This window comes from Corythoichthys intestinalis, chromosome 18, assembly GCF_030265065.1.
Source record: "Corythoichthys intestinalis isolate RoL2023-P3 chromosome 18, ASM3026506v1, whole genome shotgun sequence".
Taxonomy (NCBI): Eukaryota; Metazoa; Chordata; class Actinopteri; order Syngnathiformes; family Syngnathidae; genus Corythoichthys; species Corythoichthys intestinalis.
This window is the reverse complement of record NC_080412.1, coordinates 28,656,718-28,683,376: the sequence shown is the minus strand read 5'-3', so window position 1 is coordinate 28,683,376 and position 26,659 is coordinate 28,656,718. Positions and strand designations below refer to the sequence as shown.

The 26,659-nt window shown below is 40.1% G+C and overlaps 1 protein-coding gene across 3 annotated transcripts in view; it reads left to right on the top strand.

Moving 5' to 3' along the window:
• Positions 1–80: 80 nt before the first annotated feature.
• LOC130906692 (transcription factor COE1-like) overlaps positions 81–26,659 on the top strand; it is a 68,616-nt gene continuing 42,037 nt past the window's right edge. For 2 of the 3 annotated variants that reach the window (XM_057821235.1, XM_057821234.1), the window contains exons 1-6: positions 81–415; positions 741–897; positions 1,543–1,606; positions 1,812–1,867; positions 4,574–4,647; positions 4,986–5,054. In XM_057821235.1, the coding sequence (XP_057677218.1) occupies positions 300–415; positions 741–897; positions 1,543–1,606; positions 1,812–1,867; positions 4,574–4,647; positions 4,986–5,054 (536 nt within the window). In that variant the 5' untranslated portion in view covers positions 81–299. Of the gene's footprint in view, positions 416–740; positions 898–1,542; positions 1,607–1,811; positions 1,868–2,553; positions 2,918–4,573; positions 4,648–4,985; positions 5,055–26,659 lie in introns of those variants that run through there. The other variant, XM_057821236.1, reaches the window with a different exon arrangement.

Genomic DNA, 26,659 nt, shown 5'->3' with positions numbered 1-26,659 from the left:
CATAATTGGCTCCTCCCCTTAGTCTCCTTGTTTCATCCTCCTCATCCTTGCAGGAGAAGCTCCTGCAGAACCTCCAGGAACTCACTGTGTGCTCAGTCTCATGAGGTGGAAGACTCCAGTGATTAAGAAAATGAAGACGTGATTACTTTGGACCTCCTTTCTCCTATATGAGGACGTTTTGTAACAGAGCCCCCTCCTCCGTTGGGACCCCTTAGCGCGGAGGACCGGGGACAAGTGTAGAGCCACGGGCCGGGTGCGAACCGCGGCGAGGAACGCGCAGAGCCGCCAGAGGTGTGCTCATGTTCGGCAGCAGCCTGAAGGAGGAGCCGCCGCTGGGGGGCATGAACGCCGTCCGGGGCTGGATGCCAGGGGCCCTTGGGGGCGGCGTATTGGACGCCAACACCGCCGCGCAGAGGTCAGGATCCATACTCAATAAATGTATTTGCCTTGTTTTTGAATATTTCCATCTTTATTTGAGGTAAGAAAAACGTAATAATTTAAAATATAAAACATGACTTGAACACATGACTTTAAAATGTTGATCAGACTTTATATTTTCAGGTCTTTACCATTGTTGTATAGAAATGATTTAATTAATGATGCAGAGCAAAGTAGGAATAATATTGTTGAACCAGAAATACTTTTCGACACAAATTGTGTGCATCCCGACCAGTCCCGTCTTCAAAAATAATGCTTGTTTTGAATTGCGGGTTGGCCCTCGCCTCGATGGGTTACTGTAGCGGGGTGGCGGTAGGCCGGGCCCATTTCGAGAAGCAGCCGCCCTCCAACCTCCGCAAGTCCAACTTCTTCCACTTCGTCGTGGCGCTTTACGACCGCCAAGGGCAACCTGTGGAAGTGGAGAGGACCAACTTTGTGGGCTTCATCGAGAAGGACAAGGTACACGGAGCACACAAATTAAGTCTTTCCGAGTACCGGATTATAAGGCGCGCCATCAATGAAAGAGTTTATTTCCATACATAAGGCGCACCTGATTATAAGGCGCATTAGTGCATCAATGTACTGTACTTCATTTGTCATGTGTTTTTTTAATCTTATGACATTTTAATTATTGTTTAATTCATTAATTTTGTATATTAATAATGTATTTTGAACATGTTACTGGAACAGTATCCTCTAAAAATAGGGTCTAGGTCATTATCTCATTGCCTGCCATTGACAATGATAGACATCCAATTCATATGTGAGGACTGGCTGTGAATGTTCATGTTTCCCTGCCATTGAGGGTGCTAAACATTCAATCCATTTTCAAAATGCATATTGGGCGTCTATCTACATCAATGGCAGCCGATGAGTTAAGCACGACCAGAATTCACAGCTAAATAAATATAAGTGAGCTTTATAGCCTGAAGAATTCCACAAATTCCACTTGAAATATCCATGTGACTTTGTTTATATTTCTGTAGTTTGAGTTCTGTTTGTTGCACTTATTGTATGTGAATTATTTTGTTGCAAAGACAAATGTTGCATTCAACCAGTTCAAGATGGATTTGATTGTTTTTTCTTGTGCGTATGTGCATGCAGGAGCGCGCGGGTGAGAAGACAAATAACGGCATCCATTATAGACTGCAGCTGCTCTACACCAACGGTAAGGAAAATATTTGTCATATATATTCGAGTGTACGTGTGCTTATAATGCAATTAAAAAATGAATGAACTCAGTGCTCATGCGTTACCTGAAGCGAATTTTTTTGGGGCTGAATTTGTTCCGTTCAAATGTTTGACACTTAGGAGTTGTTGTGAAAAACTAACAAAAAGCCCATTTGTGTTGTTGTTGTGATATCCACATGCAGGCATCAGGACGGAACAAGACTTTTACGTCAGACTCATCGACTCCGCCAGCAAACAGGTGAGCACGCTCCTTTGCTTGTGATGGACAGGTTGACAACATGAAAATGCATGGATATTAAATGACGTTTCACTGTGTATTTGCAAACTTATGTTGGGCTGAGATATTTTATTTTCAATCATATATCTAATATTTTACATTTTAAAAAAAATACTTGGTAGGTGGACATCTTGGCCAGAGGAATATTTTTTTTTAACCATTTGTCACGAAAGGGCCTGAAAATCATTTAAAATAAATAAAATATATTCATACATATTAGGGGAGTAACGTACAGTAGCGTGAACAGACAATTTGGGGGGCAGGTGCTCAGAAGGGAAAAAGGGGCACCTTTTGCAGTGTATGTAACTGGCAAAACACTGACTTAATAAAAAAAAAATAAAAAAAAAATAAAAAAAAAAGAAAAACGCTGCAGATGTACTATTACATAATTACATTTTTATTTATATATTTAAATAAATAGCAACCTATTCCAAACTAGCAAGGTTCAACAAAACTCTTTAATTTTCTTATTATTTCCTTTCAAGGCATGATTGCTTCTGCAAGTGGTAAATGAAAAAAATGAATAAGCCTGCTTGAAGCACACAATTCACAGCTGAATTTATGTTTGGCATTTAGCAAGTAAATGATGCTTTTACCCTGATGTAAACCTGCACTGTTTTTATAACAGTGTATCTGTGTGCCTATAATCTAACGAGGGAGCCTTAAGTTTTCTTGGACCTTATTCATTTTTGCACACACACTCAGTTTCACTTACTCCAAGTGAATTTCAAATATATATATTTTGTGTGTGTTTTGATTCTTATTAGTTTTTGTTAAGCAGCAACATTATCCCGAAGTAGCAGTACTAGTACTAAACATGCAAATACATAATTAATATTGTGCTACAATAATGTAATGTCCGTAACTATGTGCGACCCCTTTAAGAGACACTCTGGACGTGTGGGCTGTGACGTAGGGGGAAGCCAGCAAGTGAAGTGCTGGGAGCTAGTGATAGCAGTCGCACTCCGCAGCATTCCGCTGTATTATTGTTTTCATTGTTGCCAGATTAAAGTAAGTGAAGCCATTCCTGAGTCCTCTCCTCTCTGAGCCGAGAGCATTACAGTATATAGTTTATTTTTCCTACCGACACTGGTTGTGTGCTGGTCACCACTTTATATCTATTGACTGATTTATGGCGAGCGGCTAGCCTATCTTGTTTAACAGGTGGGCCTGGGCATTTGGCTAATTTAGCGAGTTGCGCAGAGACAAGGACTACTTCACGAAACAAATAGTTAAGCAACAGAGGTTTAGGAGGGCACATACAAATTATTTGTTACCTCTGCATAGGGACTGCAGGCGAGGGTGAGAAGAGGGCGTGGATGGAAGCTAGTGTTGCAGCGTGTTTCCACGTTTGGAGGACAGAGTGCGCTGTCACAGTGGTTATGGCTGCGGCGCTTAGGGGGCAAACGCATTACTAACATGATAATGATAATGACCTAATAACCTTGATAAGGGAACTTGCCTCAGTTAAGATGGCAAGGGTAACTCATTCACTCCCAGCCATTTTCACCGGAGCAAGGCCCTTCGCTCCCGGCCGTTTTACTGGATTTTGACTGATTTTGCAAGGCCCACAGAAAATTCTGTTCTATTACTATATAAACATGGAACCCACCAAAAGAAAGATTAGACTCTCTTCTTTCAGCAGAATTTTTTTTAGTTCATATCTTTTTCCATTCTTTAGAAATCAGCATTAGAAAATAGCTTAGTTTGAGCAATTTTCCAATTTCCCAACAGCTATTTATTGCTTTTGTGACTTCCCAAACATCTGAATAATGTTTTCGTTCTACAAAATAAAATAAACAACAAGACAAATAGAGATTTTCATCGCAAAGTAACAATTTATTTACACATAACTAAACTATTGAACTGTTGAATATTTGCGCACATAACAACGGGGAAGGCTCTCGGCTGCTCCTGGTTGAATGAGGTGGCTCCCAGTAATCTGATGAGTACGGGTCAAGATCGGTCTCACTTTTTTCATGATCTTCATCGTTGGTTTCAACCTCGGGCTCAGGAGCAACGCAACGTGTGGAACCTGACGCTGTTGTGACCGTCACCGTCAGTCTCATCAAGATAGATTTTTTGGAAGCCTTCTTTGATGATGGTTTCGTTTTCTTTTCAAAACACTCCTCCAGTGTCGTTTGCCTTTTTTTCCGATCGTTCTCCACATTTTTCTCAAGTTCTCACGTGTCCTTGCAAGATCCCTCCAACTTCCATTTCCTGACTATTTTTCTTCACTTCCTTTCATGACCCGAGATGAGTTCTTACAAAATGCGCTACTGCCCTCCAGTGGCCAGTTTTATTGCTTTAAAATGAGGTTTGAGCATTGTGCATTGCAGTTTAGGTGCAATAGAACTTAGAGATGCCTCTTGTAAAAAAAAAAAAAAAAAAGACGTAAAAGACGTATAAATATGTTTTTTGGGACACTGAAACAATTAAAAATGGAACGAATTTATACGTTTTTGGGAGCCAATGAGTTAAGAGGGCAAGGGCCAGTGCTTCAGCACCACCTGACGTCTATGTGTGCACGCCAGTGGTAACAGGTCCAAGTAGATTGGCCGTCTGTTGCCCTCAATTCCAGCCACTTATTCATCAATGTGCATATACTCCACGTGTGTGTATGTGCTTTATAGTGTTGCATGAAATTGACAGCTGTGTCTCTCACAGCCCATCGTGTATGAGGGGCAAGACAAGAACCCCGAGATGTGCCGAGTGCTGCTCACGCATGAGATCATGTGCAGGTCTGAAACACACACAATTACACACTTTCCTGGTGCAAATTTAACAATTCTGCCAATGTCGAACCAAAACATTAAACAATAAAATGTTGATCTAAACAATAGAATAGCCAAAATCTATTATCTCTCCATTTATTTTTCTACCTTTTCTCTCAATCTGTGTGCTGGTGATGAAGGTGCACGTAGAAGATGTGGAAGTGCGCTGACACTGTCAAGCGAAAGCGGCTCCGACACAACTTTTACATCTATTTCTGTCTGCGAGCACCCGCTCCAGCGCGTAGCTTTCATGTGCGCACACGCACGCACGCATGCACACTAACAGCTGTTTTGTCTCCTCGCAGTCGCTGCTGTGACAAGAAAAGCTGCGGAAATCGCAACGAGACGCCGTCAGACCCCGTCATCATCGACAGGTAGTGTGTGCCAAGTTTGCCTCACATCTCTCACACAAACGCACATGAACTGACAGCTTCTAGTTAGTTCGGATAGATGTGATTGGAAATGATTGTTAGCTCATTGGCTGCCATGGACGGTGATAGACGTCCAAGATATTCTTGCTGTCCGTGGTGATGAAACATGGGACATTCATCGCAAATGTTCATTTATAATTAAAATATAATATTAATTAATAATAGATTATTTATTTTGAGACACACAAAGGGGTTTCTTATTCCTAAACATCATATAGTTAACAACACTAGGTAACTTTCTAACCTTTATAAAATATTTTCATAACATTTGTGATGATATGTCAACTTACAACTAGTTGAATGACATCTATTTTATATCTTGAGGGTGTCTGTATCTCCGGAACTAATTAACTTTGAGGAGGCTGGCAGGAACCCTGCCATACAAAAAAACTACATACGTCACTTCCCCCCTCCCCCCATTCATTAAAAAGGCAGAAGTCGATGCGAACGCTTTCATACGAAATCTGCAAAGAGGGCAGAGCAAAAAGATAGACAAAAAGTTTTGTCTGAGGAGGAAAAAAAATATATAAAAGGACACTCAAGAACAAACATTGGCCCGGCTTTCACTCGCTGGTGTGATGCTCCCCACTCCCCCTCAACCGAACTCGTCAGTGTTGACGAGTTGACAGGTAGGGAGAGCCACAAGGGTTGCTAACCCTCATTTGCTATTATTTAGCCACAACTCGATTCATGACCTCATTATTATTCACCCTTACCACAAGCGCTGGAAACACAAACGTGATTTAATCCATCTGCAGGCGACCGGTAGATGAGGATTTACGACACTATGGGCTCCTGCGCTGGTCTTCATGGGAAATGCAGTCTACCTTAAAGCAAAACACTACTGCTTTTGTTCACCGGTGTCGCTAAAATCGACCAAAACTGCAAAATTACCAAGAGTTACTTTAAAAATGTACCATATTGGCCCGAATATAAGACGGTGTTTTTTGCATTGAAATAAGACTGAAAAAGTGGGAGTCGTCTTATATTCGGGGTCTAGACATTATACCCATTCACGAAGCTAGATGGCACCAGATATCATTGAAGCGAATGCTGAACTTGAGGAAAAATGTTCTGTCATGACAGATCTCCGCTACTCTCAAGTTTAACCAGTTTGCATTATTTTATTGCAATGTTTTTCCTTATTCAGCTTTGTTTCAAGACTACAGTTACAGTTAGACCTCACTTTGATGGTTAATGCAGTTATTGCAATTTTGTTGTTTTATCACAATAGATTGGTTTATTTACATTTAAAAACCAGAAACCATTCATTTACGAATGTGATCTCACTTTAGTTTACATATTTAAATGTTCAGATATTAAGATTTGAATGAGGCAAAATAACATGCTTTTTCTCTCAAATATATTGTTATAATCATTTGTTTTAAATGTACTGTAATTATTTTCTGTATAAAAATTAATTTGGTGATCAAAAAGTCTTTTTTTCAAACTTGAGTCTTGAAAAAGAGGGGGTCGTCTTATAATCAGGGCCGTCTTATATTCGGTACTTCCAATAAGTTTTCTCTGCAGTGGCACTTCAACTCTATTCATATACTGTAGCACTTTAATAATGTGCATGAACACAATTACTAGGGATGTCCTGATTGCATATTTTTGGACCCGAGACACCTGATTTTGCGAATCTGATAATACTGAGTCCTGATCCGATACTGAAAAAAGAAAAAAAAAAAAAACTTCTTTTTTTGTGAACAAAAGTTACAAACATGTTATAGTACTGTACCGTTTACAGTACTTCCTCTTCCGCTTTTTCAGGGAGTATTGCGGAGCATAAAACATATATATGTTTGTTTCTTTTGGCGATGCCATTGTTTTTCTGGATCATTTTGTAATGATTAAGCCCTTAAAAAAATAATAAATAAATAATTAAAAAACAAATCTTTTCCACCTGATACCGATCCGTTGAAAAATGCGCGATAGGCCCAATTTCTGATCACATAAACGAATCAGGGACATCCCTAACAAATATTATACATAAATACAATCCCAACATAAGAAAGCTTACCATAACATCCTTTCAAACAAAACAAATTTAAAACGTTAAATTAAAGCAACACTATGTAACTTTTCAACCTTTATAAAATACGTGCATAACATTTGTTTATATATATATATATATATATATATATATATATATATATATATGTATATATATTTTTTTTTATTTTTTTTTTTATAGGTTTTCATATTTTAATGAGGATATCATGCAAACAATGACAGAAGGGGGAAAAATAAGTAAGGGAAACCTCTATCAGTGGCGACTTAAATAGCAATTGAAACCAATTTTTCTTTCTTTCAAATTTCTTTTTATTGGTGTTACAAAAATACAGAACACCCCTCCCAAACTAAACAAAATAATAATAATAATAAATAAATAAATTTAAAAAAAAAAAAAAGTTTCACTCTAAGTTATCTATTCTGACATAGACACGCATATATATATATTTTTTAATTAAATCGTTTTCTAATTGTATTTAACGTTACAGACATAATATGTTACACTCATCCAGAGTCTTTAGTTTTGGCTTAAGGTAGGGTTATCAAATTTATCCCGATAACGGCGGTAATGACATTTTTTAAAAATGTATCACGTTAAAATATTTAACGCATTTAATGCATGTGCTGCACGACCCACTCACGCATTGTAGCGCTCAATCTGTAATGGCGCCGCTTTACCTATATAGAGATAAAAGGCAGCGTAAAACGAGTAGAGTGAATTTTGACAGCCTTTGGAGCCTTTTTTTAATTGGGTAAAGCCTTTCAATCCCTCTCCCTACAATTAGAAATATCATGGGAAGCAATGTGGGGAAGCAAGGTAGCAATTGATCTTTTTCTTAACACCTTATGTTATTTCCCAACGCAGAGAAGCTATATCAATTGGTAGCACTACGCACAGTCATGGTTCCACTTCCCATCATGCATTTGGGCATGGCTACAGTATCATTTACTGAAAGCTCAACAAATACACTAGATGGCAATATTTAGTCACAATATACAAAGTCACAAGTCTTTCTATCCGTGGATCCCTCTCACAGAAAGAATGTTAATAATGTAAATGCCATCTTGAGGATTTATTGTCATAATAAACAAATACAGTACTTATGTACTGTATGTTGAATGTATATATTCGGCCGAGTTTTATTCATTTTTTTCTTAATGCATTGCCAAAATGTATATGATTGGGAAAAATTATCGGGAATGATTGGAATTGAATCGGGAGCAAAAAAAAGCAACTAGATTGGGAAATATCGGGATCGGCAGATACTCAAACTAAAACGATCGGGATCGGATCGGGAGCAAAAAAACATGATCGGAACAACCCTAGAAAACACTACTGCTTTTGTCCACCAGCGTCGCTAAAATCTACCAAAACTGATTTCATGAAGAAAAAGTATGACAAATAAACAAAAAATACATCTAAACTAAGCATTTTAAATTAACGTAGATAAGCGAACATAGTTAATTTTCTCAAATTATGGCCAATCTGGTTAGATATGACCACAAACACACTCTACACAAAACCACACACACTGTTGTCACACATTCAGACACACATATGTTAACACGTACAAATCTCACATCCAGCCATCTCACACCAGCAATCACACACTTATACACAACAGTCACACACATGCACAAATGCTTGTCTCGCACAAACACTTGTCTCACACGTACCTGACACTCACACAAATGTCAGTCACATGCCGCACACGACTCACTCAGACCTACACAAAGACTCGCGCACTGCACAGATAGTGTAATATATACGCTAGTCACCCACGTACAGTACACACTAGTCATCCAAACGCACACACTCATCCCCGCGCTCCTCCATCACTCCTGTAAAATGGGTCATGAGTAGAAAAAAAAGAAAATGTGACAGTGAAGAAGTGAAACGAGAGCCGAGATGCAGTTTTTGTTAACCCTTTGTCAACGGGTGTGTATTTACCCACGTTTCCACTTGTAAAGTAACTCCTCCGTTTACTTTCATTATCTCTCATTCCCCTCATCAGTTTACATAGAGTAAAGAGACATTAGTGGAGTTTGAAAGTTTATTAAAAAAAACCCCACTTTGTCCTTAGAAATAGTAGCGTGTGTATAAGGAGCATGATGGGAGATGCTAGAGTACGTGGCGGAGATGGAATGTCAAGGTTACCGTGGATACCGTGGGATACTTCCTGTCGATGGCCGTTCACACACTCTTACTGCAACATCTGGAAGTTTGCACTGCAACATGTGGAAACACGCAAGCGCACATACATGCACACTTCTCTTCAAAATCCATGTCTAAATGGATCTGCCGACTAGTGCCGCGAATTGCAGTCAATGAGTTCAACAATAGGAGGAACATTCTCTATAGAGCCAAAATGGCTATCTTGAAAATCATCAGATACATAACAGTAAAGACATTTTGGCATTGAAAGTTTGTCGCATATCATTTTAGAAGGTAATTTCTGGTGAAACTGGAACGCTTTCATGGTGGAGGATGAGCTGTCTTGATTTCAGGTTGCTTCCTGGTGATTTTAGGTACTCCCAGGTCACTTCTTGTTGATTTTTGCTGCTAATTTTAGGTCACAGTTGATTTTGTGACAATTCCGGGTCACTTTCTGTTGATTTCAGTTCACTGCCTTTTTGATTTTGTGGCAATCCTCTATTTGATATCAGGCCACTCCCTGTTGATTTTGGGGGTGAATCCGGGTCACTTGATGTCCATTTTGGGACATTTCCGGATAATGGCGCCACCAGGGGTTGGCCAGGGGTGGCAACGGCCCCACCTATAAATTTGTTGGCCACCCCACTGGCCAGTATAATGTCAAATTGTAGTAGCTGTGAAACTCAAAATGTTGACTGGGCTGTTATGGACGATGCAAATTAAATCATTAGTAACATGAAATATAAATACAACAAATCAAAGTATCTCAGGAGGTACTTCATTATGAGGTTTTCTGACAGTTTTATACTTGCCTTTTTACTGCAACAACATTATAAACATCTGAAATGATTAGATTTGATTTTAAGTGGCCCCATCTGGCCACTCCTATGGAAAGGTTTTGGAGGCACCACTGTTTCCGGATGACTTCCTGTTAATTTATTGTTTAAAAATAAGGACAATCGATAGATATTTTTGGTGGGAGATTTCGAAAGACTGCAGTGATTTTTTTTTTTTTGTAAAACATAATGACCACGAAATACATATTTTTGGGCAAAGCCACCAATAAAATTGAATGTCTTGTAGGTAGGGATTTCCCGATCACATATTCTTCGTGTCGGATAATTTTGATTTTGAGTTCCGATTTGACACTGGAATAAATTTTTTCCCTGGGCTATTTTGTTACTTTTTAGCTCTTGGGGGGGAAAAAAATTAAAAACCCAATCCACACCCGATTCCGATCCTCTGAAAAATGGTGGGATCGGCCCGATTTCCGATCACGTGATGGGATCGAGGACATCCCTATTTGTAGGTATTAATTAAATTAGTGCCAATAAAATGAGCTATGTTAGATTAACCCTTTCTGGGTCAGTGGTAGAAGACCTTTAATCCTTTATATAGCAAGTGACTATTTTTGACCATTAAAAAACATATTTTTAGCAATTATTATTCTATTCATAATTTTTTTTATAATTATTAATCATTATTCATATTTTTTAAACATTTTTTATATCTTTAAATGAATTTAGAAATGAATACAATATTAATAAAAGCTAAATTAATGAAATTACCTCAAATAAAAACAGAAATACACCCAACTTACACTCTAAAGTTGATTATTATTGTTATTTTTGTCATTTGTCATATTTAACTCATTGGCTGCCATTGACGGCACTAGACGTCCAATCGATTTCATTTGCCTGGTGGCGTCAACGGCAGCCAATGAGTTGCCATCATTTTCGGATTATAAGGCGCACCTGACTATAAACTGCCACCCAACAAATTTGACACAAAAACAGCATTTGTTCATAGATAAGCCGCACTGGACTATAAACTGCAGCTGTCCTCACTGTATTATGGGATATTTACACCAAAAGATATTAACCAATAACACTTTATTTGACAGCAACATGGTAAGATTGTCATTAGACCAAATGAATCCCCATGAAGCGTTGAACCAATTGGCTGCAAAGCTTCATTGCTTCAAGGAGCTTCATTTGGCCATCACTGCTCCCTTGAAGGTGACAGTCAACCTCTGCTGCCACCTACTGTCGTCCAACATGCCCCCTAGCATGCATTGCAGCACTACAGATGTAAATAACAATCAAAATTCATGCTCTATGCTAATTATTTCTTCAGTTACTGTTCCAGTTGTTTCATTAATTGCTTGTTATGGTATTTGGTAACACTTTGACAGTGACATAAGTCATAATTATGACATGACACTGCCATGAGCATTAATAAATGTTTATGGTAGATATCATTTGTGTCATCCGGCAAATGATCCCACTTTAGAATGATTGTAAAAGATCCGAGCTGGACATAAATGGAGTTAATGACATAATTTGTCGGATGACACTTAATAACATCTGTCATATGCATTTACATTATTGCCCATGATAGTGTCATGTCATAATTATGACGGTCTTATGATGCCGCTGTCAAATAAAGTTTTACCTATTAACCCAATAAATCAATAAATAAGCCGTACTGGACTATAAAACACAGGATTCAAAATGAGAGAAAAAAAGTAGTGGCTTATAGTCCAGAAATTACGGTAAATTATTGCCTCCTAAGGGTTTAAAAAAAATTGATTTATGGGTGGAATAGTGAACTTTTAATAAAAATACAACCCTACGTCACGTGAATTATTGGGACATTTGGAGTTCAAACAGTGGAAAGGAGAGGAAATTCAATCCCTGTCTTTACTGTTATTAATTAAATTACAGAACAATGATCTGGGTTTGGTATGTGGGTTTGCATTGTGTATGTGTATATACATGAATGAGTGACAGCTCATTGAAATCAGTTTGTGCGTGTGGGCCTAGTTAATCCGTCTCACTCGAGGTTAATAGAAGGTTAACGAGATGCAACGATACCCTATCACACGCCCGCTTGACTGCTAAAGGGCCACATGCTCTGTGTGTGTGGAACATTTGTTGCCAGTGCAGTTTAAGACAAGGGTTAGGGTTAACAGCGGCAGCGAGTTGAGGACGCTTGCGCCACCCTGCTCACTCCTAAAGACAAAGACTAGGATTTGCAGTCATACAATGGAAACGAAGGACGGATGAGGAGCTCGGCTTTCTTTTCCGGGATAAACCTCAGTGTGGGGAGTCCTGTCAATCAAACGCTGCTGGTGAGGGGAGGGTGGCTGTCAGTCATTTGGAGGAAAAGACGAGGAGGAGGAGGAAATCTTCTAAACGATCTCTTCATCTTCGCTGCTGTTGCTTTTCTCACACGCGCACCTTTCTGTCAGTTACCAAAATATCTCTGACAATCTCACACACACTGACACTAGGCTTACTCTCTCATGTCTCTCTCGCACACAGTGTTGGTCCTGTCAGAGGTAGCATGAGGTGAACCGATACCGATATATGCGGTCGTTCGTGGACTTAACATATTTTGGCTACTACCGTATTTTTCGTTTCGGACTATAAATCGCACCTGAGTATAAGTCGCACCAGCGATAAAATGCCCAACAAAGAGAAAAAAAAAACAATAAAAGTCGCACCGGAATATTAGTCGCATTTTTGGGTGAAATTTACTTGATAAAATCCTGCACATAGAATAGATAAGTCATCTTGAAAGGCAATTTAAAATAAAAATACAAGCCAGGCCAAACTATGAAAAGAAAACTGCAACTTATAGTCCGAAAAATACGGTATATTGTGATGGTCTAATGGTCAGCTCACATCACAAATCCTAACTATCTTAGGTTGGATTGATCTTAGATTGGCCAATAAGCATAACGGCTGTGCAAGACTTCTACATTGACTTTGAAGGCCCAAAACTGATAATGAAAAACCAGTGTCGATATTATCATTTTAAAATGCTCTTATCAGCCGATATTATCAGCTGATAATATCGGACTACTCTAATTTTACGTAAATTGGACTTATTGAACATGGGCTGCTGCTGTAGGTTGACAAGTGAGCTAAACACCGACTTGACCAAACAATTGCGAGTGTGCTCTTCTAAAGACATCACTAGTGATCAGTAGGGGTGTGACAAAATATCAAAATGGTGATACAGTGGGGAGAACAAGTATTTGATACACTGCCGATTTTGCTGGTTTTCCCACTTGCAAAGCATGTAGAGGTCTGTAATTTGTATCATAAGTTCTCTTCAACTGTGAGGGATGGAGTCTAATACAAAAAAACAGAAAATCACGTTGTATGATTTTTAAATAATAAATTTGCATTTAATTGCATGAAATAAGTATTTGATACATCACAAAAATCGAACTTAATATTTGGTACAGAAACCTTTGTTTGCTATTACAGATACCAAACGTTTCCTGTAGTCCTTGACAAGGTTTGCACACACTGCAGCAGGGATTTTTGCCCACTCCTCCATGCAGATCTTCTCCAGAGCCTTCAGGTTTCGGGGCTGCTGCCGGGCAACACGGACTTTCAGCTCCCTCCATAGATTTTCTATCGGGTTCAGATCTGGTGACGGGCTAGGCCACTCCAGGACCTTAAGATGCTTCTTACGGAGCCACTCTTTAGTTGCCTTCGCTGTGTGCTTTGGGTCATTGTCATGCTGGAAGACCCAGCCACGACCCATCTTCAGGGCTCTCACTGAAGGAAGGAGGTTGTCAGCCAAGCTCTGGAGATACATAGCCCTGTCCATCCTCCCCTCAATACGTTGCAGTCGTCCTGTACCCTTGGCAGAGAAGCAGCCCCAAAAAATGATGTTTCCTCCTCCATGTTTCACAGTTGGGATGGTGTTCTTGGCGTTAGGGTTAGGGTTATCCTTCTTTTTCTTCCAAACACGACGAGCCGAGTTTAGACCAAAAAGTTCAATTTTGTTCTCACCCAACCACATAACCTTCTCCCATTACTCCTCTGGATCATCCAGAAGGTCAGTGGCAAACTTCAGACGTGTCTGGACATGCACTGGCTTCAGCAGAGGGACCTTGCGTGCGCTGTAGGATTTTAATCCATGACGGCGTAATGTGTTTCCGATGGTTTTCTTCGAGACTGTGGTTCCAGCTCTCTTCAGGTCATTGACCAGGTCCTGCCATGTAGTTCCCGGGTAGTTCCCACAAAAAAAAAAAAAAGCTAACTATACCTAATATAAACTAAATTAAGAATGCATAAAAAAAAAACCTTTAGCTTAAAAACAAAAACTTAGCAGATGTTGGTCTTAACAGGTAGCAGCTGGATTCAGCCATGTGGAATGAGCTATGTCGTATTCACTGTTTCCAGTAGAGAGCAGTGTATACACCCAAAACAATTAAACTAAATGAAAACACTTTCAAAACAAACTATTACAACGCCACTGTAATTAAACAAATACTCGAAGCAGCAACATTTAATTTGAATCTTTTTTTCCTAATCAAATTACTTGAGTTAATCAATTAATCGTTGCAGCACTAGTTATAAAAATAAATGAGTCCTAAAAATATATTTATGTAAACTTTATTTACATCTATGTACTAGTATATAATAGGGCTGTCAAACGATTAAAATTTTTAATCGAGTTAATTACAGCTTAAATATTGATTAATCGTAATTAATCACAATTCAAACCATTTCTAAAATATGCCATATTTTTCTGTAAATTATTGATGGAATGGAAAGATAAGACACAAGACGGACATAAACATTCAACATTGTTTTTACAAAATACATAAGTACTGTATTTTTTTTATTATAACAATAAATCCACAAGATGGCATTAACATTATTAACATTCTTTCTGTTAGAGGGATCCACGGATAGAAAGACTTGTAGTTCTTCAAAGATAAATTTGAGTACAAATTACATACGGTGCCGTCACATCGGGCTCCCTGCCGTTCTTCCACAGTGTCTACATAAGGTAGTGTGTGTGTGTATTTATTATTGCATAGCTATTTTGATTGGGAATGCCAGTTCTCTTTGCAATGAGCGCTTTTCTTTTTGTGACCATTATTTTTTTTTGAGAGATAGGAATTATAGAAAATGATAGAAAAAAATGATATGAATGAGATAGAAAATGATTTTTGTTGTGCTTTCACTAAATGACACTGTAGCGACTTAACTGTTCCGCCCAAATGCATGATGGGAAGTTGGGCAACCATGACTGTTAGTGGTGGCTGCAAATGGTATACAGTATATTCTGCGTTGTGTACTATTAGGCATGTTAAGAAAAAGAATGTCTCCTGCTCAGCCCAAATGCTTGATGGGAAGTTGGGCAACCATGACTGTCAGTGGTGGCTACCGTGGCTGCAAATGGTATATCTTCTCTGCGTTGTGTTCAATACAGAGTGTTAAGAAAAAGAACGTCTCCTGCTCCGCCCAAATGCTTGATGGGAAATTGGGCAACCATGACTGTTAGTAGTGGCTGCCAAGCTTAAGCCAATAAAAGGCGCGGTCCAATGAACGCCTGTGTCCACTCGCATTTCTCTGCCTTTTCGCTCTCAATGTGCTAAAACGGCGTCATTGTAAACTGTTTGAGGCAATGGATGAATGGGTCATTCAGTGCATATGTTAATTGCGTCAAATATTTTACGTGATTAATTTAAAAAATTAATTACCGTCCGTTAACGCGATAAATTTGACAGCCCTAGTACATATGTACACTTACACACACGTATCGTATGAGAGAGTGAGTGAATGAATCTACAGTACATATTTTTACATTATTTTATGTACTGTATGTGAGGAATCACTGTACAGTAGCCTATATAAATTTTTATAAAATAATAAGACCATTTCTAGATTAGCGTTGTCATGGCAACCACTGGTGAGGAAAGACTAGGCCGAGATGGCTGACGTGGATCATGTTTCACTGCCAGTGTCAGACGTCCAGTTCAAATTTGACATGTAGGCCAAGGCCTCCCAATCAAAATGGATTGGACGTCTGTCGCTGTCAATGGCAGCGATCAGGCATGTGCCATTAACTCATTCACTGCAATTGCCAAAAAACTGTCAATGAGTGTTTGGGTGTGTCTAAGCGATGTAACAGCATTCAGGAAATACACGCTGTTGTGTACAGAAAGTGGCACTAATCCACTTCCTGTCCAGATAGGAAATTCATAAAATCTTTCTCTGTGGAAGTTAATACACGCACACACACTACGTTGATTGTTATTTTTCGTAATGAGACAAGGAAGTGCTTTTTCATCACATGTGCGCTATCCATCTCCATGTGACAATAACAGGAAACACACACACACACACACTGCACTTATTTTATTGTTGTGCGTTTCGTTTTAAGTAAACATGACTTTCCATAATTGAGCAAGCAAACCCCTTTTCAAACAAGACAGCCATCTTTTAAACTGGCATGAGCGCCCCCGTTTTATGGGGGTGTCGCCATCATGGATGTGATGGAGGTTGTGAAGCTGCATTTTAATGGATGATTATGTTTTATCGCACACACGCACCTTCTGTGAGTATGTGAGGTACAAGGATGGTGACTTGACATGTGCTCTCATTTAGCGGCGGCGCAAAGGTCAAGTGGCCTCAATGGAAAGCGCTCTGTCAGCACACTGTAATCCCGGCGCGCACACACTGAGAGTAGGTGAGATAGAAAAGCGAGAAAGAAGGGGCAGATGTGTGAGAGCGTGTGAGTGGCAGTCGCACACAAAGAGAAAATTGCGCCAATTAGCGTCAGCTTTAACATCACAAAAGAGGACGGCGATACACGTTCGTTATTTCGCCCCTCCCTGTCAAAATGGATTGGACGTCTAGTGCCGTCAATGGCACTGAAAGATAAGCATTCACGGCCAGTCTGACCGGTTTAAATTAATTGGATGTCAGTCACTGTCAGTTGGGTGCAATGAGTTAGATAGAGTCCAATAATGACTTTTTAACCGATAACTGATATCACGATATTTTCCAACTCCAAAAATCAGATACCGATATCAAACCGATACCAATATAGGCGGTTGTGGACTTAACATGTGATAGGTAATTCTATTGTGATGCCCCCAGGGACGCTTTAATAATAAATGTAACTACTTGATTCAATGATAAGTTAAATGCAATAGGTTTATAATTCATTATTTTTCTTTTTTAATTTTTGGACCATGAATGCAAATGGTCTGCTCACATAACAATTCCCAGGCATCTTAATTTGAAGACATCTAATGGTCAATAAGCATAACTATTGTGCTAAGCTGTGAGCAGACCTTATACAAAGGCAGAAGGCTTTTACATTCATTTTGACGGTAACATGCATATTGGCCCAAAACCGACAATGAAAAATATCATTTTACTCATTCACTACCAGCCAGTTTCACCCGTGCAACCCCCTTCGCTCTCGGCCGTTTTACTGGATTTTGACTGATTTTGCAAGGCCCACAGAAAATTCTGTTCTATTGCTATATAAACTTGGAACCCACCAAAAGAAAGATTAGACTCTCTTCTTTCAGCAGGAAACAGGTTTCAAAACAAGGGTGGCAGACGAACGAGCTAGTAAATGCATGAAATCCGAGAGTACAAGGTGACGGACGAATGGTGCCCAGCAAGTTAATATCTCGCCTGGGCTAAAATACAGTCTTGATGAGCCTGAATTGGCTGCAGTTACGACGTCGGGAACGCTCCAACAACTGGCTCTATAACAAAACACGATTTGACCAACATTGTGACAGCCGACCAAAAATTATAATGTTCGTAATGTTCGGGTTATAAAATCGCGCCAGCAGCCCTCCTCGCACAGGGAGTGCAAGTGGGAAACACTGGACAAATTTGTGATAGTGTACAACCTGCGTCATTCCCGGGATATCTCTACATGCGTGAAAGTAATGACTTTACACGGGAATTTACCGGGATATGTATGTGAAAGGGGCTTTAGTGGGGTGTTGAGTAGGGGTGGGAACCTCTGCCTACCTCATGATACGATACAATTTTTCGATACAAGGCTCCCGATAACGATTGTCTCACGATAGGGCGATACAACTATTATAGATACAAATCATTCCACAATATATGGTATATTGATGGGTTTTTTTTTTGGGGGGGGGGGCATTTCTGGGCCACTTCCTGTTGACTTTGGGGTATTTACGGATTACTTCCTGTTGATTTTGGGTTATTGAACAGGAAGTGACTGGGAATGTCCCCAAATGAATAGAAAGTGACTCAAAATCGACAGGAAGTGATTTGTAAATGCATTAAAATCAACATAAAGTGACCTACAAATGCCCCTAAAACTGTTAAGATTGGCTATGAATGCTGTTTCAGTGCCATTAGCAATTAGCGTCTTGCGCCGTCAATATGCAACCGTTAAGCTAACATATTTTCACGGAAGATTTTGCTAGCAACCTATTGGTTGTTTTGTTCGAACAGAGACACCTTTTTTAAAACGATATATCGATTCCTGGCAGGAGCATATCGATAATCTTTTGGGATACAAAGTATCGTAAAATTTCAATATATTGTCACACCCCAAGTGTGGAGTGTATTTAGGGTTTTATTCGTTTTGATTTAATAAATTTTGCTTTTTGCATTGTATTAATTTCTAAATGTATTTATATGGCAATATAAATAATATTGAAAAATACAATAATCAGTTTTACAATTAGGAGGGGGGGGGGAATCACACTCCTCAGCCTACCCTGGGAAGGTCTACCGTATTTTACCGTATTTTTCGGACTACAAGTCGCACCTGAGTATAAGTCGCACCAGCTATAAAATGCCCAACGAAGAGAAAAAAAACATAAGTCGCACTGGGGTATAAGTCGCATTTTTGGGGCAAATGTACTTGATAAAATCCAACACATAGAACAGATATGTCATCTTGAAAGGTAATTTAATATAAAATTACAATAGAAAACAACATGCTGAATAAGTGAACAGTGTACAGTGCATGAACAACGAAAGGAGAATACTATCCTCACCAGGACGCTACGGCTCGGTCCTGGCTATACAGCGAGCTAAACTCCCAAATGGCAATGCTGGACGTCCGTATAATTTGCTAAATCAATCTCGTCCTCGATACCAAACATGTTCACATTAACGTAAATAAATGATAATTAGGTGATATTACAGCAATGAGACAAACGGTTAGCATGCGTTCGCTAGCATTAGCACATCATTCAAACAACCACACAACTGGCTCTAAGTGTCCGATTGTGGGTGGAAAACACACAACGACAACAGAAAAGATGATACACACAGGCGTTGCCTCTGTAGAGATATTTTACAAGCATAAACAATGAACGTAGGTTCGCAGCCGTCTCTCTCTCGCCCACTCGCTCAGAGACGCTGTCAGTCTTCTTCTGGCGTGTGAGCGCTCTTCTTCGCGTAAACAAGTGCGAGTGCGCCCCCGCCTGGGCGTGAAAGCGCAACAAACTAAAAGCATGCATTTCAATATAAAAAAGTCAATAATACAATTGAACACACATTGCCAAAGGCAGAACGCGAATGTGGCCATAGCTATTAAGAGTTATTCAGATAACTATAGAGTAAAGAACATGCTAACAAGTTTTCCAAACCATCAGTGTCACTCCAAAACACCAAAATAACATGTGAAATGATATCATAATGTGTTAATAATTTCACACATAAGTCGCTCCAGAGTATAAGTCGCACCCCCAGCCAAACTATGACAAAAACTGCGACTTATAGTCCAAAAAATACGGTACTCAGGGGTACTGGAGAGGAGGGTCCATCGGGAGGTCGAATCTCGGATTCAAGAGGAGTAGTGTGGTTTTCATCCGGGCCGCGGAACAGTGGATCAGCTCTATACCCTCATCAGGGTTCCCGGGAGTTCGACCAATCAGCCTACATGTGTTTTGTCGACTTGGAGAAGGCGTTCGACCTTGTCCCTCGGGGAGTCCTGTTGGGGGTACTCCAGGAGTATGGTGTATCGGAATATCTGATATGGAGGATCCGGTCCCTGTATGACTGGTGCCAGAGTTTGGTCCGTGTAGTCGGTTGTAAGTCGGATCCTTTTCCAGTGAGAGTTGGACTCTGCCAAGGCTGCCCTATGTCACCGGTTCTGGTCATCATATTTATGGACAGAATAGGTGCTGCCTAGGCACTGAGGGGGTCCGGTTTGGTGGCCTCAATATTGCATCGCTGCTTTATGCAGATGATGTGGTGTTGTTGGCTTCAATGGGCATTGACCTTCAGTGGAGCAGTTCGCAGCAGAGTGTGAAGCGGTCGGGATGAGAATCAGCACCTCTAAATCCGAGACTATGGTCCTCAGTCGGTGAAAGGTGGAATGCCTTCTCCGGGTCAGGGATGAGGTCCTTCCCCAATGAAGGAGTTCAAGTATCTTGAGGTCTTGTTCACGAGTGATGGAAAAATGGAACGGGAGACCGACAGGCGGATCGGTGCTGCGTCTGCAGTGATGCGGACTCTGCATCTGTCCGTCGTGGTGAAGTGGGAGCTGAGCCGAAAGGCGAAGCTCTCTGTTTACCGGTCGATCTATATTTCTATCCTCACCTATGGTCACGAGCCGTGGGTCGTCTAGAGGAGAGGAGGCAAATGAGGTGGCTCGGGCATCTGATCAGGATGCCTCTGGGGTGCCTCCCCGGTGAGGTGTTCCAGGCACGTCCCATGGGGAGGAGGCCGCGGGGCCGACCCAGGACATGCTGGAAAGACTATGTCTCTCGGCTGGCCCGGGAACACCTTGGGATCCCGCCGGAAGAGCTGGTTGAAGAGGCCGACCCGATCTCGGATAAGTGGGAGAAAATGGATAGATTGATGGATGGATGGAAATTTTAAATTATAAAAATAATTTCTAATATTTAAGTTTTTTTTTAAATGACCAAAAATAGTCGCTTGCCCTATGAAGGGTTAATGGACTTAACTGTCAACTTTTGAATAGCTGTCCAAAGTCCCTGAAAGGATTCAACACACACACACACACACACGACAGCAACTGTTAATTAGCAAAAAATAAAATTGGGTTGTTGTGATGCCACGCACACAGCGTTAACAAGGTGCGTGCTTGTTGTCACTTGCACGCATTTGCTTCTATTTTCACACACTCATACACTACTTTTATTGCCGTGTGTCATTCTTTGTTCTGCCTTTGCTAGGCGTTGACTTGTTTTGTCTGCTAATTAGCTTCACTACAGTGCCTATGTGTTTGCGTGTCGCTAACATCTTTACGTGATGGCACTTTGCTTCCGCGTGACTGCTAACACCATAGATTTGAAGTGATGCTTGCAGTGTGAAAACAAATCTGAGTTGCCTACTTTCTCTATATTGAGTGGGTTGCCATCCTTCTACTTATAATAATCAATTGAAGTGTTGTTTTTCAGCCCTTTTAATTTTCTTTTCTTTTAGTCCCTTCAAAAAGTGTTGGTCTTCGTCTAGTTTTTGTCGACAAACACCCCAAATGTTTTCGTCTGTTTACCCCTCAAAATAAATAAAGCTTTCCAACAATTTTGAAATACCAAGCTAATGCTTACGCATATGCTTTGCTAACGCTATGAGTTACATGTAGTGTGAAAAGATCACTTAGTACAGAAGTTTAAAGACCAAAGCAGTGCTTCTCAATTATTTTCTGTTACCCCCCCAAGAAAGATGTAAACATTTCGCGCCCCTTCATCTCACTGCTGACACTGTAAATAGTATCATTTGTCAATAAAATTATTTTTACTCTAAGTTCACCTCTGTGCAACATTCTGTCCCTTTTATATTAAAGGGAAAAAAAGTAATATAGATCAACTTACAATAACTGATAACTTTTTTAAATATTGGTTTGTAACAGAAAAGACTTCTAAAAATTCACATCCAAATTGTAAAAATACACTCAAGGTACATTTTTTTACCATTTGATACTGTAAAATAAAATCAATAAATAATAATGAATTCAAATTGATTAGCAACATTAACTCGTGAGAAGAATATGCCAAACAATTTCACGGAAAAAACAAAAATTAATTGGAACAAAAACGACACTGTCATTAGACAGAGAGACAGTTTTTATTTTTGCTGCAGGCAGTATCAGCTCCTTTGCTATGGTGTCGGGTTATTTTGTACTAGGCATGTGCCGGTATGAGATTCTGACAGTATGATAACCTTAAGCAAAAATATCACGGTTTCACAGTATCACGGTATTGCAATTACAGCTGTAAAATGTGTTACTTTGACATACGTGGGTTAAAAAAAAAAAAAAAAAAAAAACAGGAACAGGATTTTTATTTTTCAAAACATATGAGCATAATGCTAAGTTAAAATAAATGTTTAAAAATCACAACAAAAATGAAATATTCTAAATAAAATTTAAATAAATGCAGTCCTTTAGGTGAGCATAAACCCACAGTCACAGCTCAACATAATTACCATTAGAACAAAAATATTTTCCATAAAAAGCAAATGTTGTGTATGACTTGTATCATGTTGTCATTATACACACTCTCTTTCTCAACACAGACAGTTGACAGAGAGAGAAAAAAAACAGGTTTTACCACCGCTAGACACACTAAACACGCTGGAGTTAACTCTCGTATGTTTTGATGACAGAGTTTACTAACCTTTAACATTGTATAAATGCAAAATCATATTGGAGTTATTGCCTCCTCAGCACCCACCCTCTGCAAAAATAATTTACATTTTGGTTGGCCCTCCTTCTCTAAGCAGTGGCCGTCTATAACTTTTCTGTAGCCAAAGTGTTCCCCAGTCAGCGATTTCGATTTCTTAAATTGGGGGTGGGGGGTTGTTCACGAGTTTTACCTCCTCCAGCCATCATGTAGCACAGCTGACTCACTGATACGGAGCAACAACCGGTGGGGGAGGGTTAAGCCTTGCAGCTGCAAGCGACAAATTTCTCCCCTGCATTTTTTGGACATAAAAAAATAGTTAATACCGTTCGGACAGTATGTTGGAAATTTTTTGCATTTTTAAAACCTTTTTTTTTTTTCTATAGTAGTATTGGTATACCTTGAAACCGGTAATCGTCACATGTCTATTTTGCACTGAGCAACTTGGTATGCCACCTTATATGCCGCCGGTTTACTGATGTAACACTGACAAAGTGAGGCGATTGTTGCCAATATTCAGTATGTTTTCGCTGAAAAACAATCAAGCGGCTTATCAGTGTGATTGGGGTCTAATGTCTTTAAGTGACGTCTTAATTGATTTGGCTTCTTGCTGTCCGCTGCAAACATTTTTAGATACAATAAACTGGTCTTTCCACATCGTCCAATATATTAAAAGTCAAAGCCACAAGCCGAACGCAACATACAGTGGGGCAAATAAGTATTTAGTCAACCAAGTTCTCCCACTTGAAAATATTAGAGAGGCCAGTAATTGTCAACATGGGTAAACCTCAACCATGAGAGAAAGAATGTGGGAAAAAAACAGAAAATCGCATTGTTTGATTTTTAAATAATTTATTTGCAAATCATTGTGGAAAATAAGTATTTGGTCAATACCAAAAGTTCATCTCAATATTTTGTTTTGTACCCTTTGCTGGCAATAACGGAGGCCAAACGTTTTCTGTAACTCTTAACAAGCTTTTCACACACTGTTGTGGTATTTTGGCCTATTCCTCCATGCATATCTCCATTAGAGCAGTGATGTTTTGGGGTTGTCATTGGGCAACACGGACTTTCAACTCCCTCCACAGATTTTCAATGGGGTTGAGATCTGGAGACTGGCTAGGCCACTCCAGGACCTTGAAATGCTTCTTACGAAGCCACTCCTTTGTTGCACTGGCTGTGTGTTTGGGATCATTGTCATGTTGAAAGACCCAGCCACGTCTCATCTTCAATGCCCTTGCTGATGGAAGGAGATTTTCACTCAAAATCTCTCGATACATGGCCCCATTCATTCTTTCCTTTACACAGATCAGTTGTCCTGGTCCCTTTGCAGAAAAACAGCCCCAAAGCAGGATGTTTCTACACCCATGCTTCACAGTGGGTATGGTGTTCTTCGGATGCAATTCAACATTCTTCCTCCTCCAAACACGAGAACCTGTGTTTCTACCAAAAAGTTCTATTTTGGTTTCATCTGACCATAAGACATTCTCTCAGTCCTCTTCTGGATCATCCAAATGCTCTCTAGCGAACCGCAGACAGACCTGGACGTGTACTTTCTTCAACAGGGGGACACGTCTGGCAGTGCAGAATTTGAGTCCCTGGCGGCGCATTGTGTTACTGATAGTAGCCTTTGTTACTGTGGTCCCAGCTCTCTGTAGGTCATTCACTAGGTTCCCCCGTGTGGTTCTGGGATTTTTGATCACCGTTCTTGTTATCATTTTGACGCCACGGGGTGAGATCTTGCATGGAGCCACAGATCGAGGGAGATTATCAGTGGTCTTGTATGTCTTCCATTTTCTAATAATTGCTCCCACAGTTGATTTCTCTACACCAAGCGTTTTACCTAATGCAGATTCAGTGTTCCCAGCCTGGTGCAGGTCTACAATTTTATCTCTGGTGTCCTTGGACAGCTCTTTGGTCATGGCCAAAGTGGAGTTTGGAGTGTGACTGACTGAAATTGTGGACAAGTGTCTTTTATACCGATAAAGGGTTAAAACTGATGCCATTAATACAGGTAGAGAGTGGAGCCTCGTTAGACCTCATTAGACCTCGTTTAAAAAAGTTAGACCTCTTTGACAGCCAGAAATCCTGCTTGTTTGTAGGTGACCAAATACTTAATTTCAACTCTAATTTGGAAATAAATTCTTTAAAAATCAAACAATGTGATTTTCAGTTTTTTTTTTCTTCCACATTCTGTCTCCCATGGTTGAGGTTTACCCATGTTGACAATTACAGACCTCTCTAATATTTTCAAGTGGGAGAACTTGCACAATTGGTGGTTGACTAAATACTTATTTGCCCCACTGTACCCTTTGTCATATTTCCTTGTTTTAGCTCTTCATATCTCCAGTGCTCTTTGCGGTGTGCTTTTGTTTGGTTCAAAAATACTGCCCGCACTCTGAAAATGAGAGCACCACTGCCACCCACTGAGTAGATGTGCAACTGCACTTTATTGTAGTAATAAAGTTCTCTGAGGTCAAATTCGCCAACCCCGGCATCGCTCTGCCCCCCCCCCCCTTGGTGGGGTAGGGTGGTCGCGCCCCAGTATTGGAGAATTACTGGGCTAAAGCAACATTGCATATTCTCTTGCCAAGAAAACAAATCTTACCATGTGTTTAAAAAAAAAGCATGTCGTTTTCGTTATTATCTCGTCATCGTCATGAAAAAAATGTTTGTCGACAAAATATTTTCATTACTGTCATCGATGACGAAAACATTTGTCATCCTACAGCTAAAAATAATCAATAGAATGAGTAATCAGTTAGTACGTAGCAGCTAATCTTCCTCATGAAGCAGAAATTTTTCCATCTTGTTGTCATCTTTGTAATTTGTCAACGAGTTAATTGTTATGATGAAGAATAATTGTGGTATTCAAATGTATGAGCCAATTAGATATTAAATAGAGGGCCGGCTTGATTACTAAATGTTGACAGGAAGTGACCTCATCAAAGTGTTGCCACGTGGTGTGTGCGTGGAACGAGATCATAATCGTGAGAAGGAAGATGATGCCGAAGATGATAAAGGCGTTGACAGTCATGTCGGCTGATCCTCCTCTTCCTCCTCCTCTTCGTCCTCATTAGCATATTTCCCAGGAGACGCGCGTTGATTGACAGCCAGCTGCCAGGCTATCAATTAGGTGTTGTCGTTATGCAAATGAAGTCATCTCGCTAGCTCCTCTTAAGTCTCCTTTTTCGTGTTCACTCGTCCAATCCGTTTTGACTGGACTTCTATCGCCGTCAGTGGCAAAAAAGTCAGTAAGAGGAGTTATCCCGGAACTCATGTATGTGTGTGTGTGGGCATGTTATTGTCTGGTGAACCAGTGTGATTATTCTTAGCTCAGCAGCAACATAGTGAGTCTTTGGGGAATATAACGGACACACACGTGCAAAAACACGCACACACTCAGAGTGGAAGCTAGTGGAATTCCCCGGGAAGCGCCCCTCCCTCCTTCCCTCCATCTGTTGGCATTGTGACTGTTAACGTGCCGAAGAAATTCCCCCGACAGAGTTTTAACTTGACATCTGAGTAGGGCTAAATCGACTAAATAATTTTAAAATGAACCGACAACTGTATTGATAGTGAATGAATTGTTTAACCCTTTATAGGGCATTCGTTGGCTGACATTGACTAACCTGAGCCCCTTTCACGTACGCCTAATCACCGTTAAAATCCCGGGATTTAAACGGGCCGCGTCTATGGGTCGCGTCTTAGTGTAATGTCCAAGACCTTTTCGGGACGAGGCGTATGTGAAAGCAAGCGGTAAATTCCCGGCTCACAGCACGATGGCTGATGACGTAATGATCATGGCGGGCCGATCGTCACTTCCTCTTTCTTCACAGTAAGACAAAAAGCGGTAAACAAACATCGCAATTATCAACATACCAAGCTGGAGATGGCCAGTGTTGTTAATCTTACTCAGGGGTCGCGTTAACCGAATATTTTCCGTCGTTGACC